General features: G+C 37.6%; 1 protein-coding gene across 2 annotated transcripts in view; it reads right to left on the reverse strand.

Moving 5' to 3' along the window:
* Positions 1 to 3,016, reverse strand: part of bnip2 (BCL2 interacting protein 2) — a 32,607-nt gene extending 29,591 nt beyond the window's left edge. For both annotated transcript variants that reach the window (XM_079809476.1, XM_079809475.1), the window contains exon 1: positions 2,106 to 3,016. In XM_079809476.1, the coding sequence (XP_079665602.1) occupies positions 2,106 to 2,473 (368 nt within the window). In that variant the 5' untranslated portion in view covers positions 2,474 to 3,016. The remainder of the gene's footprint in view (positions 1 to 2,105) is intronic.
* Positions 3,017 to 12,626: the final 9,610 nt, after the last annotated feature.

Raw genomic sequence — 12,626 nt, forward strand, 5'->3', positions numbered from 1 at the left:
GTTTTTACAAAAAAAACCCCACACAATTGCACAATCGCTTCAACCCGCGGACATGAAACACAGCCCGCGGCAACAGTGGAAAGCAGGAAAGCGGGAAAACCACGGACTTGGCAACACTGGCTGTCACTCGCTATGAAAGGATACGCTTCCAGCGCTTCGCACACACATTGCACCAGAACCGTTTTCGGAACCGAAACTTAGGAATTTCGCGCGGTTCTGGTATTTTTCAAAAATCAGTTTCGGTTCTGCATAAGAACCGGTTCTCGGTTCCCAACCCTAGTTGTGGAGCTGAGCAAGGCCGCAGGAGCGATTGAAGAGCGGGACTGTTATTATGGCATAGTCACCGGCGGGACTTTTATTATGACACGGTCGCCGGCTCCACTTCCTCTTTTCCAGTCATGAGTATTAGGTAACGCAACTCTGTTTATCGTATTAGATATATGAGTGTGTTGAAAAGGAAGTTATGACGTTCGCTCTGCGGCTGCTATGACACTTGTTCACACTGCAGTGAGAACTGCATTTTTATTTGCATTATTTGTCTTCTAAATAAAACCGGAAACCGAGGGTAACGCAGATATGACGCAATCGACAGGCGACCCTCAAACGCATAGCTCACACGTCCCGGTTCCTTGGTTAAAATTGCAATTTCTCACGATTTACAAATAGTTGGAAACATTTGGGATATTCTAAGTACTCAACTAAACAAAATATATAACACTGGCCTAGTGGTTTTTGGATATTTTACTGCAAAAATCTTACATAGTTCACCTTTAATTTCACCTTTCAGCCTTTTAATTTCCAATTCAATTTCCCGTTAATTTCGGGATTTCGTTGATTGCGGACTTGTTTTCATTAGCCAAAAGCCAATTTAGCCTGTTAAATACCAAATAAACATCTTGTTTATGTATACTTTAGTTATTTTATTGTGTAAAAAAAAAAAAATGGAAATCGGAATCGGACAGTTTTCTTGAAAAAAAATCGGTATCGGAATCGGCCATGTAAAATCATGATCGGTGCATCACTACTTTTTTCTCAGCTCTCCCTTATAAGGGGGGCACACACGCTGCATTCCTAAGTGCGAGCCGTCACGACAAGCTGTTCGTCCGACTATATTGAGTAATTTTTACATAAAAAAAGCTTTTATTTCTCATATATTTCTCTCTTTTTGCTTCAAGTCCTTCCTGAAGAAGGTATTGTGTACACCAGGGGTGTCCAATCCTGATCCTGGAGGACCACTGTCCTGCAAAGTTTAGCTCCAACCCCAATTAAACACACCTGAACCAGCTAATCAAGGTCTTATTAGGCATACTAGAAACTTCCAGACAGGTGTTGAGGCAAGTAAGAGCTTAACTTTGCAGGACAGTGGCCCTCCAGGACCGAGTTTGGACACTCCTGGTGTACACCAAGAAAAATGCACCGAACCACCATATAGCTACTATCAGTGACAGGTTTCTGAGAGGCGTTGCAGAAACAAAACAGGGGGCGCCCTCGCGCCATAGCACATGACCAGGACAGAGGAGAAGTCGTTTCGATGGGGGAGGGAAAGTTAACGTATTTGATTAAAGATTATAAGGGTAAATTAATTTTTACAAATTAATGAAGTGCACAGGTAAATCAGTTATAGTAAACACTACAATATTATATATAAAAATACAATTTGTAAAATTTTATTTCATGCCGACTTTAAGCTCCACCCTTGAGCTCCAGTATGCTCCGCAGCGAGCACTACTTGGAATTGGTACGCAGCGAGAGAATGTTAAATTCGGCATGAAACGTAAGTTACAGTAGTCTTTTCTTCCCTAATGTGATGTATATGTGTCAAACGACTTCTCGAAAAATAATAAATGTTGGGCAGGACTTGATTTTGGTCATGGGGATTGGATGGTTGTGGTTTGCTATTTTCGCGTGAGTGACAGGTTGTCCCGCCCTCACGGCAGTAAACACGTCATCATCATAGATCAGATGTAGTTACAAGAGGGAGAGGAAGTTATTTTGATTAAAGATTACGATGGCACGTGAATTAAAAAAAAGTGCAGATAAACCATGTAGAACAAAACACTGCTGTATTCCACATTTTGTCAATTTCACAGTGACTTTAAAATTACCTTCCATTGTGTTCAGGTGGTGAAGAGAGTGCGTGCGGCGGTCGCACGGGAGTTGAAGTCCTCACGCCTTGTTTTTGTCTATTGTCTGGAGTCGCTGCTTCCTGCGGCGGATCTCCTGTTCGGATCCCACGGTTTCCATTCGACAGTGAATTCCCTGTTATGGAGTCATCAGGTAGTTCTTCCGCACAATGAACTGCCAATGGTGATGACGATAGTGATGTTGGGCTACTTATATTTCTGTTTTCTTGGGTCTCAGATGTCCAGTTGGGTGTGCCTGATTCGGGATTAACGTTACTTTTGTTAGCGTTCATATCACTCGAGTCTCTCTGATTTGAGACTTCTTCAGTCGCTATTACATCTGTGGCCATGATCGATGACGACGGGGGTATGTGATCGATTATTATCGATCAGCAAAACACAAGAAAAACAATCCTTTGCACAACAAAAACAAACCGTAATATTTTAACCAATCAGGACTTTACATAGTCTTATATATCTCTGATTAATAGTAATACTTATAATAGATTATGTTTAAAATACGAGCATTTATGAGGCTATCAAGTAACGTTACGTAGAAAAACAATCTTGCCCTTTTAAGTTAAACTCCCCGATGAGTGTGGAGTTAGTGCGCAGTCAGTCCCTTTTCCTCTCCTGCTTCCTTCCTACAGCACAACTGCTGTCAGTTTAACGGTTTTACCGGTGAGTTCATATCAAAACACATGCATATAACGCTTAAAATGGTCGATAACGGTCTAGGGGACAGTTTTAGTTGTTGACAAACTCTGCAGACTCATCTCATCTGTTGCTTTAACCGGCCGTCATTCTTCTTTTAGAAGTGTCGGGTAAATTAAGTTGAAGTCTGACTCAATAATACCAAAACGTCCGGTCCATATTTTGGCTTCATTCAAAGTAAAAGTCTTCCGGTTTCTTAACTAAAAGTCACGAATGAGCTCAGAAATAAACATATTTATTTCTCTAGATTTTTTAAAGTGGATTTTTTTAAATGTATTTAGTGTTTATTAGATTAATGCGGGATGTGATATTGTGTTGGCATTTATTTAAACACTTTTTACTAGAAATCACATTAAAGGTAGTTCACCCGTAAAAGAAAAGTACCCCATGATTTACACACCCTCAAGTCATCCTAGATGTAACTCTTTCAGACGAACACAATCAGAGTTATATTAAAAAATGTCCTGGCTCTTCCAAGCAATGACAGCCCAAAATTTGACGCCCAAAAAAGTGCATCCATCCATTATAAAAGTAATAAACATGGCTCAGGGGGGTTAATAAAGGCTTTCTGAAGCAAATCAATGAGTTTGTGTAAGTAAAATATACATATTTAACACGTTATAAAATCAAATATCTAGCTTCCGGCAGACCGCCTTCCGTATTCAACTTACAAAAAAAGAGTAACTGGCACGACAATGACGTTGGAAGTAGCGTAAGCTTTTTAAATTAGGCTACAAGAGGCGTTACACTTTCTTCGTAAATTGAAGGCGGTCTGGTGGATATTTTAGTTTATAACGTTTTAAATGTGGATATTTTTCTTACACAAACCAATCGATTCACTTCAGAAGGCCTTTATTAACCTTCCGGAACCATATGGATTACTTTTATAATGGATGGATGCATTTTTTTTGGGCTTAACATTTTGGGCTGCCATTTACTGTCATTATAAAATATGGATTAGTAGTTTTCCATGGCATCATAATGTATTTTTCTGCTTTTAAATGTGTTTTTAAATGTTATTGTTTTACCCATATACTGTAAAAAACAACAACAAAAAAACAATATATATATATATATATATATATATATATATATATATATATATATATATATATATATATATATATATATATATATATAGATATATATATATATATATATATATAGATATATATATATATATATAGATATAGAAATAGATATTCGACTCATTACAGATTACAATTAAGATTACAATATATATATATATTGAGTAAAATGATCAGAAATCTTAATATTATTAACCTATTTTAATTTAAAATTTAAATAAACTATGAACATCATAAAAACTATGATAGTCTAATCGAAGAGTGATCACAACCATATTGCCACAATATATATTTGTTTCTTTTCAAAAGTTAGTTACCAAGGACTCGGAGTCAACAGCGTCAGTGAAGAGTTTGAGATGAAATAGGCTAGACATGATGTCCGAAGAAATTAAAGGTAACGTTAGGCTAAATATAACTTTTGAAAATGTATTCCAATCATTTTGTCAAATTATGCGAAAACTGCAAAACTTTCACTTAATTTCGTGTGTAGGCTAACGTTATATAGGATACATAGAATGCTAGCAATGAAATTAGCTTTAGCAAGACTTTCCATTACGGAGTTCTGATCAAATTATATATATCGTCGTGCAAATGACACTGGAGGAAATGTTTGTGTCGAAGTGCAGTAGTTAATGTATTTCGCATAGACTAGTTATTAAAACTCGATATGCAACCGCCAGTGGATTGGGAGAGCGGGGCAGAACCTAACGCTTTTTGACTGTCTCAGTGTGTGTAAATCCACTTGGAGTTCAGAGTATTTATTTTTTTCCCACATTCATTTCACACGTCTAGTACAATTATGTGGTTTTGTTTCATTGTGTATACTTTATTCTTGATTTACCCCGAAAGAATGGAAGTGAAATGTGACAACATAACATGTGAGGGGGTACATTATAATAATTAACTAAATAATGACATTTTTTTTTTGAGTTTGACAATAAACACAACAAAACACAGCTATACAGTTCAAAACATAATCATTTATCATTTCTGAACATTGACTCTCAGTCTTTATTCACCTCTTTTTCATGGTTTCTCAATAGAATTCATAAAAGTATATTGTGTAACGTTACATGCCCCACCTGTGCAACTGGGATTTAACACCGGCTTGTGTCTTCTGCTGGTTAGATCAGCATTAAAGAACTAACTCAACTGTTAAATAACATATACGATTACAATAATATCATATTTCTCTTTTAAATAAACACAAAAAAACCTGAGATTTTCCGTTAGAAATGTTGCTATGGTTAAATAAATGTTCAGTGATATCTTCCAAAGAAAAAAAAAATTGGCACAATTTTCTTAGTGTTGATATGGCAACTAGTAAGGTAAATACACTAAGTTTCGTCATGCTGGCATGTGTGGAACGTTTTAAACCATGTGTGTTACAACTAACCCCGCTCACCCCTATAGAGTTGTGAGTCTGACCTAATGAGTCGAATAGAGAACCAGGGCCTGGTTTCACAGACAGGGCTTTGACTAAACCAGGATTAGGCCTTAGTTCAACTAGGACGAGTGGCTTTTATAAACGTGCCTTAGAAAAAAAAAACATTACTGGTGTGAATCTTGAGACAAAACAATGGCACTTTCATATTTTAAGAATTCGTGCCAGTGCAAGTTGCATCGTTTAAAACAGCTCAAACATGCATTTTAATCTGGACTAGTTGTCTGTGAAACCGGGGGCTGATGTCATAACATAAGGCTTTCAAGTATTGATCTATTCAATAGTAACACACTAGATGGCGACAGAACATTATATTAGAAGGGGGTTTGAATGGAGGTTTAGTAAACAGAAAATATACAAGTTCATTTTTCTTTTTTGATGCCTTCAAAATCTGGACAAAATGTAATATTTAAAAGACTGTTGTCTTTTTTTATATACATATTTGACTACTACTACAATACAGCTGATTATAATTGAAGTCATGCAGAATCCATGTCTACAGAATCGTCTTCAATCATTATAGTTGTTAGCTTCAATCTTAAGACTATTTAAAAAATATGTTGTCTAAGTAAAAGTAAAATATGTATACACCTATATGTATGTGTGTATGTGGTGTGCAAATGAATACACAAATGACATTTCAAAACAATTTCAATCGTGTGTGTGCGTTTATCTCTGAAATTATTTTGAAATGTCAGAATGTTTTATGTCAATATAGAATATTATAAGAATATTTTCGAAACATAAAATAAAAACCACTGAAAATGTCCATTTTCAAAATGAGCAATTATTATGAGCAAAACCCCACTTTTATCATAAACTATAATTATGTAAATAATTCGAATAACTTATAGGTGGATAAATATTTTACTTGTACTTTTTTGACCATAACAAAAACAATTAGATAAAACAATCAATATTCCCCCAGGAAGTGATTCATTTAATGATGAAGTCCATGATTTATTGGTCTTGTCTTATTATCAAATGAGGTTACTTCACACTGCATGATGAGAACGAGCAATTAGCGTATGCAAATGAGAGAGGACTCGCTAATTTTGTGACAGAACAAAGAAAATTTACAGAGCTTATATCTAAAATGCAAAATAGTCACATAAAAAAAAAATCTCAGCTGTACCCAAGATATTTTCAGATTTTCATTGCAGCATCATATTAACATATATATATCCGGAGATGGATGCTGTATAACGTCTTGGTTGCTTCTGGCTATGGGAGACTGATAAACGTACCACAGATATCTGCGATGTGTGCTCAGGATCATTGAGTATAATCACTAATTAACATACTGCTATTTGCTCTGTCTGATCGAACGGTCTCATTAAGTAACAGATAATCCCACAATATTCAAAGTTTACAGTACCTTTTTGTTTCTGCTCGCTGAGATGTTTGCCGAGGCTCCTTGCAGGCGTCATACACAAATAAAGAGCAGATGCTGACTTTGATGTGTGAATTTGTGCACAAAAAGTGCATATCTGGACCATCGGAATTATCCTGGATGTGACGGTTAGTCCTGGATTTCTCATTAACCAAAGTCAATTTGCTTAACACATTAAATAGGTTGCAAACAAGATGTTTTAAAGTTTTACTCCTTTTTTAATTATCAATGTTTGTTGTCTGATATTAAAAATGTCTTCTTTTTCCCCATGCAGATGGACTGAGATATTTGTGGCTTAAATATTAACATCTATGGATGGTGATACAAGAGTAAACTCGTGGGAGGAATAAAATATTGATTTGCTTGTATGCAAATGAGCTCAAATATGCTCATTCCTCACAAATAACCTCTCCCCTCCTCAAACATTTGGAAACCTGTGTGTGATCAGGAGTGGGCTTGAGAAACAGATGTGTGTTTGACATCCGGGGTGAGTACCCGATTCCCTTTCTCTCCCGTCAGTGTTGTGAATGTTTCAAAAGCAAACTTTCTTTTTCCTGAGTCGGGGCGCGAGTTCCGCGCAGAGATGTTTGATGTTTTTCCTCTTGTGGAGCGCGACGAGATGAAGTGAGTTCTTAATTTATGAGGACATAACAAGGAAGCTATTAAGCAAACATATTTCCCTGCTCCGGCTGGCATGAAAGAGCCACTCAGGGCGAGAAAGCCAACGCTTTGGTTGTGCGAAAAGATAATTGCCTAAATGTTTACAAGTTAGCAAGAGTTTAAAGCGGTTGCACTAACAAAGCATCATTCAAGATGACCGCATGTGAAGGCAACAAAAGGAATTAAAAGTCGTCTTTCGCTGTAATACCAAGAGGCTATAACCAATTTAACCGATGATATTGAGGGATACGGCATCCAATTTCCACAAGTGGGGCAGTGGGAAGTGTTTAGGCTAGTTGAAGTACACGTCTTAATGAGAAAAGACAAAAAAAGAAGTCATGTGCATGATTTATGCAGTCTGTTTCTAGGAGCACATGCATAATTATTTATGATCGCTGAGCCCGAGAAAGTGGTAAAAAATTCAAAAGCAGAAGAAGTTAAATGAATATTTAAGGGACGATGAAATATTTAGGGGAAACAAATGAGAAAAACATTTAAAACAGCATGATAAATAATAGTGGGAGTTGTCGGGGTGGAAAAAAGGCGGCTGCCACGAGGCCTTAAACATGGTGTCTGATCCTGGCCTCGGCGATTTGTTTTCCATATGCCGGTCGTTATGGGGGCACCGTCAGCGGACGAGGGTTGGCGCGTTGCAGGGGGATATTAGCTTTTTGTTGAGAGCGGTTGGATGGATGCCATGGGCTAGACACAATTTAATGTGTCGACTGGTCTGGTACAAGTGGAGGGCAGGACACTGGCATTGACGAGAGGGAGGAATTATGTTTTATGCCAGAGGACCGGCGTTCTGACGAGTAGTCCGACAAGGAGAAATGCTACCCATCAGATTGTGCTACCAGCATCACATTCATGTGGTGTGATGTGGTTTAAGGCTTTATTGGCATCCTAGCCCTTCCCTACCCTTAAAACAATGCAAATAGTGTCGGTAACACAATTTGGTGTACACTCTAAAAAATGTGGGTCAAATATGGACAAACCCAACTGCTGGGTTCAATTTAACAAAAAAATGTAACCCAACGATTGGGTTTGTCCATATTTGAAACAAATTAGGGTTGAAACAACCCAGCATTTTAAGAGTATACCTATTCAGAATTTCAGGATTCAAGTAACTTGTGTACTGCAACGACAATTTTTGTATGTTGTCCAATATTTCCATATAAAAGTCAAAATTTTAAACAAAATCAGTGTAAGAATTCAGATTTAGGCCTATTTCAAGTATTTTGCAGTGACTGAAATGGTAATGGTAAACTTATCATACAAGAGTGATCAAAAATATTGTTTTAATATTACAATAAATATTGACCAAATCATATGCAAAATTATCAACGTGACGCAGGCTGAATTGGGTAATTGACCTATTTTAATGTTTTGAAGATCATTTGATGTCATGGCCAATATGTGATCATGGACCATGAAATCAGCTATAAGGTTTTTTTTTTTTTAAATTGGGATTTATACATCATCTGAAAGCTGAATAAATAAGCTTACCGTTGATGTATGGTTTGTTAGAACAATATTTGGATGAGATACAACTATTAAAAGCTGGAATCTAAAAAAAAGCTGGAGAATATTGGGAAAATCGCCTTTAAAGGTTGGCCTTAGCAATGCATATTACTACCCATAATACGTGTTTGATATATATGGTAGAACATTTACAAAATATCTTCATGGAACATGATCTTCACTTAATATCCTAATGATTTTTGGCATAAAAGAAAAATCGATAATTTTGACCCATACAATGTATTGTTGACTATTGACACAAATATACCCGTACGACTTATGACTGGTTTTGTGCTCCAGGGTCACATATGTGGAAGCATATTCACATCCTTTTTAAAGTTTATATACCCATTTATTTGTATGATTATATGGTTTGTAGCATTTTATTATTTGCATTTAGCATCGATTTTTTTTTAAACAGAACATGGACCTGTTACCCAATGTTGCATTTCAGTGTAATATACATTATATACACTGAATATACAATATACTCAATATAGAATATTGTAAAGAGTGTAACTGGAATAAGCAGAATAAAGAATAAAAATAAGAAAGCATTTTTTTCATTGACCAAGTACTTTAGTCAAATATTTCCTGTATACATCACAAATAAAAAAATTCTTTCCTATTCTTTTAGTCAAGTAAAGTCACCTTAATTTATGAAGCGCTTTTTACAGTACAGATTGTTTCTGCTTTTAACCCAAAGATTGATGTGGCACCATATTATGCATCTTAAAATTCAAGATATTGGCTAGGTAATCAAATTTGAGAGATCTATAGATGTTTTAATGTTGACTTTTTTTCTTTTTAGAAAGAGTTGGTAAGTACATCATTCGTATGGTTCTGTTTTTTTTTTTGTTTTTTTTATTGGCCGTCATTGGCCTCTTGTTTAATTTCCAGTTTTCCAGATCTGAAAATAATTAAATCAGCAAACAAATAATTAATTGAGTCAATGAGAACAATTAGTTCAAAGACGCCTTTGAGAATTGGCCGTGCATAGTGAATTGGTTAATTATCATACTAGAAAATAATTGAGTGGAGGAGCTCTATGCGTGTGTGATGCTGCGTGTGAGTAGTATTGACTTGTTTTGCAAATGAGAAGAAATGGAAAGGTTCTGTGGATGTCAAAGGCTCTTCATTGAACCATTGAAGAGTATGTGCAGCTTTTTTTCCCCATTTCTTTAAGCTTTACAGTCCCCATCCACTTTAATTACATGGAAAAGAGCAGCATGAACATTTGTCAAAACATCTTCATTTGTGTTCCACAGAAAAAAGAAGGTTATACAGGTTTGGACCAACATAAGGGTGAGTAAATTATAACTGAATATTCATTTTTGTGTAGTTACATTTTTGTAACTATTTATACAGTAATTGGCATTCTAGAAGCTGATCATTATTTTAAAGGGATGATAGTTCACCCAAAAATTCAGTCATTAATTACTCACCCTCCTGTTGTTCCAAATCCACAAGACATTCATTCATCTTCAGAACACAAATTAAATCTTTTTGATGAAATTTGAGAGATTTCCCTCCATTGATAGCTATGCAACTACCACTTTGACGCTTTAAAAAATTCATAAAGAGATTGTAAAACAAATTTAGGTTTAGTCCAAATTGTCTGACGAGACATGTTCGCTTTATATGATGAACAGATTTAATTTAGGCTTTTATTCACATTCAACCTCATTGGTTCTTGCTGAATCTCAAACGTGATGCGTAAAAGGAGAATGAACCTCATTGGTTCTTATGGAAGCTCAAACGTGATGCATAACACAAGAATGAAACTCATTGGTTCTCGCAGAAGCTCAAATGTGCTGCGTAACACAAGAATGAACCTCATTGGTTCTCGCAGAAGCTCAAACGTGCTGCGTAATACACGAGAATGAACCTCATTGGTTCTCGCAGAAGCTCAAACGTGCTGCGTAACACAAGAATGAGCCTCATTGGTTCTCGCAGAAGCTCAAACGTGCTGCGTAACACGAGTGAACCTCATTGGTTCTCGCAGAAGCTCAAATGTGCTGCGTAACACAAGAATGAACCTCATTGGTTCTCGCAGAAGCTCAAACGTGCTGCGTAATACACGAGAATGAACCTCATTGGTTCTCGCAGAAGCTCAAACGTGCTGCGTAACACAAGAATGAGCCTCATTGGTTCTCGCAGAAGCTCAAACGTGCTGCGTAACACGAGTGAACCTCATTGGTTCTCGCAGAAGCTCAAACGTGCTGCGTAACACGAGTGAACCTCATTGGTTCTCGCAGAAGCTCAAACGTGCTGCGTAACACAAGAATGAGCCTCATTGGTTCTCGCAGAAGCTCAAACGTGCTGCGTAACACGAGTGAACCTCATTGGTTCTCACAGAAGCTCAAACGTGCTGCGTAACACAAGAATGAACCTCATTGGTTCTCGCAGAAGCTCAAACGTGCTGCGTAACACAAGAATGAACCTCATTGGTTCTCGCAGAAGCTCAAACGTGCTGCGTAACACAAGAATGAACCTCATTGGTTCTCACAGAAGCTCAAACGTGATACATAACAGGAGAATGAACTTCATTGGTTCTTCCAGAAGCTCAAACGTGCTGCGTAACACAAGAATGAACCTCATTGGTTCTCGCAGAAGCTCAAACGTGCTGCGTAACACAAGAATGAACCTCATTGGTTCTCACAGAAGCTCAAACGTGATACATAACAGGAGAATGAACTTCATTGGTTCTTCCAGAAGCTCAAACGTGCTGCGTAACACAAGAATGAGCCTCATTGGTTCTCGCAGAAGCTCAAACGTGCTGCGTAACACGAGTGAACCTCATTGGTTCTCGCAGAAGCTCAAACGTGCTGCGTAACACAAGAATGAGCCTCATTGGTTCTCGCAGAAGCTCAAACGTGCTGCGTAACACGAGTGAACCTCATTGGTTCTCGCAGAAGCTCAAACGTGCTGCGTAACACGAGTGAACATCATTGGTTCTCACAGAAGCTCAAACGTGCTGCGTAACACAAGAATGAACCTCATTGGTTCTCGCAGAAGCTCAAACGTGCTGCGTAACACAAGAATGAACCTCATTGGTTCTCTCAGAAGCTCAAACGTGATACATAACAGGAGAATGAACCTCATTGGTTCTTCCAGAAGCTCAAACGTGCTGTGTAACACGAGAATTAACCTCATTGGTTCTCACTGAATCTCAAACGTGCTGCGTAACACAAGAATGAACTTCATTGGTTCTCGCAGAAGCTCAAACGTGCTGCGTAACACAAGAATGAACCTCATTGGTTCTCGCAGAAGCTCAAACGTGCTGCGTAACACAAGAATGAACCTCATTGGTTCTCGCAGAAGCTCAAACGTGCTGCGTAACACAAGAGTGAACCTCATTGGTTCTCGCAGAAGCTCAAACGTGCTGCGTAACACGAGTGAACCTCATTGGTTCTCACAGAAGCTCAAACGTGCTGCGTAACACAAGAATGAACCTCATTGGTTCTCGCAGAAGCTCAAACGTGCTGCGTAACACAAGAATGAACCTCATTGGTTCTCTCAGAAGCTCAAACGTGATACATAACAGGAGAATGAACCTCATTGGTTCTTCCAGAAGCTCAAACGTGCTGTGTAACACGAGAATTAACCTCATTGGTTCTCACTGAATCTCAAACGTGCTGCGTAACACAAGAATGAACTTCATTGGTTCTCGCAGAAGCTCA

Source organism: Gobio gobio (genome assembly GCF_949357685.1).
Source record: "Gobio gobio genome assembly, chromosome: 25".
Classification (NCBI taxonomy): domain Eukaryota; kingdom Metazoa; phylum Chordata; class Actinopteri; order Cypriniformes; family Gobionidae; genus Gobio; species Gobio gobio.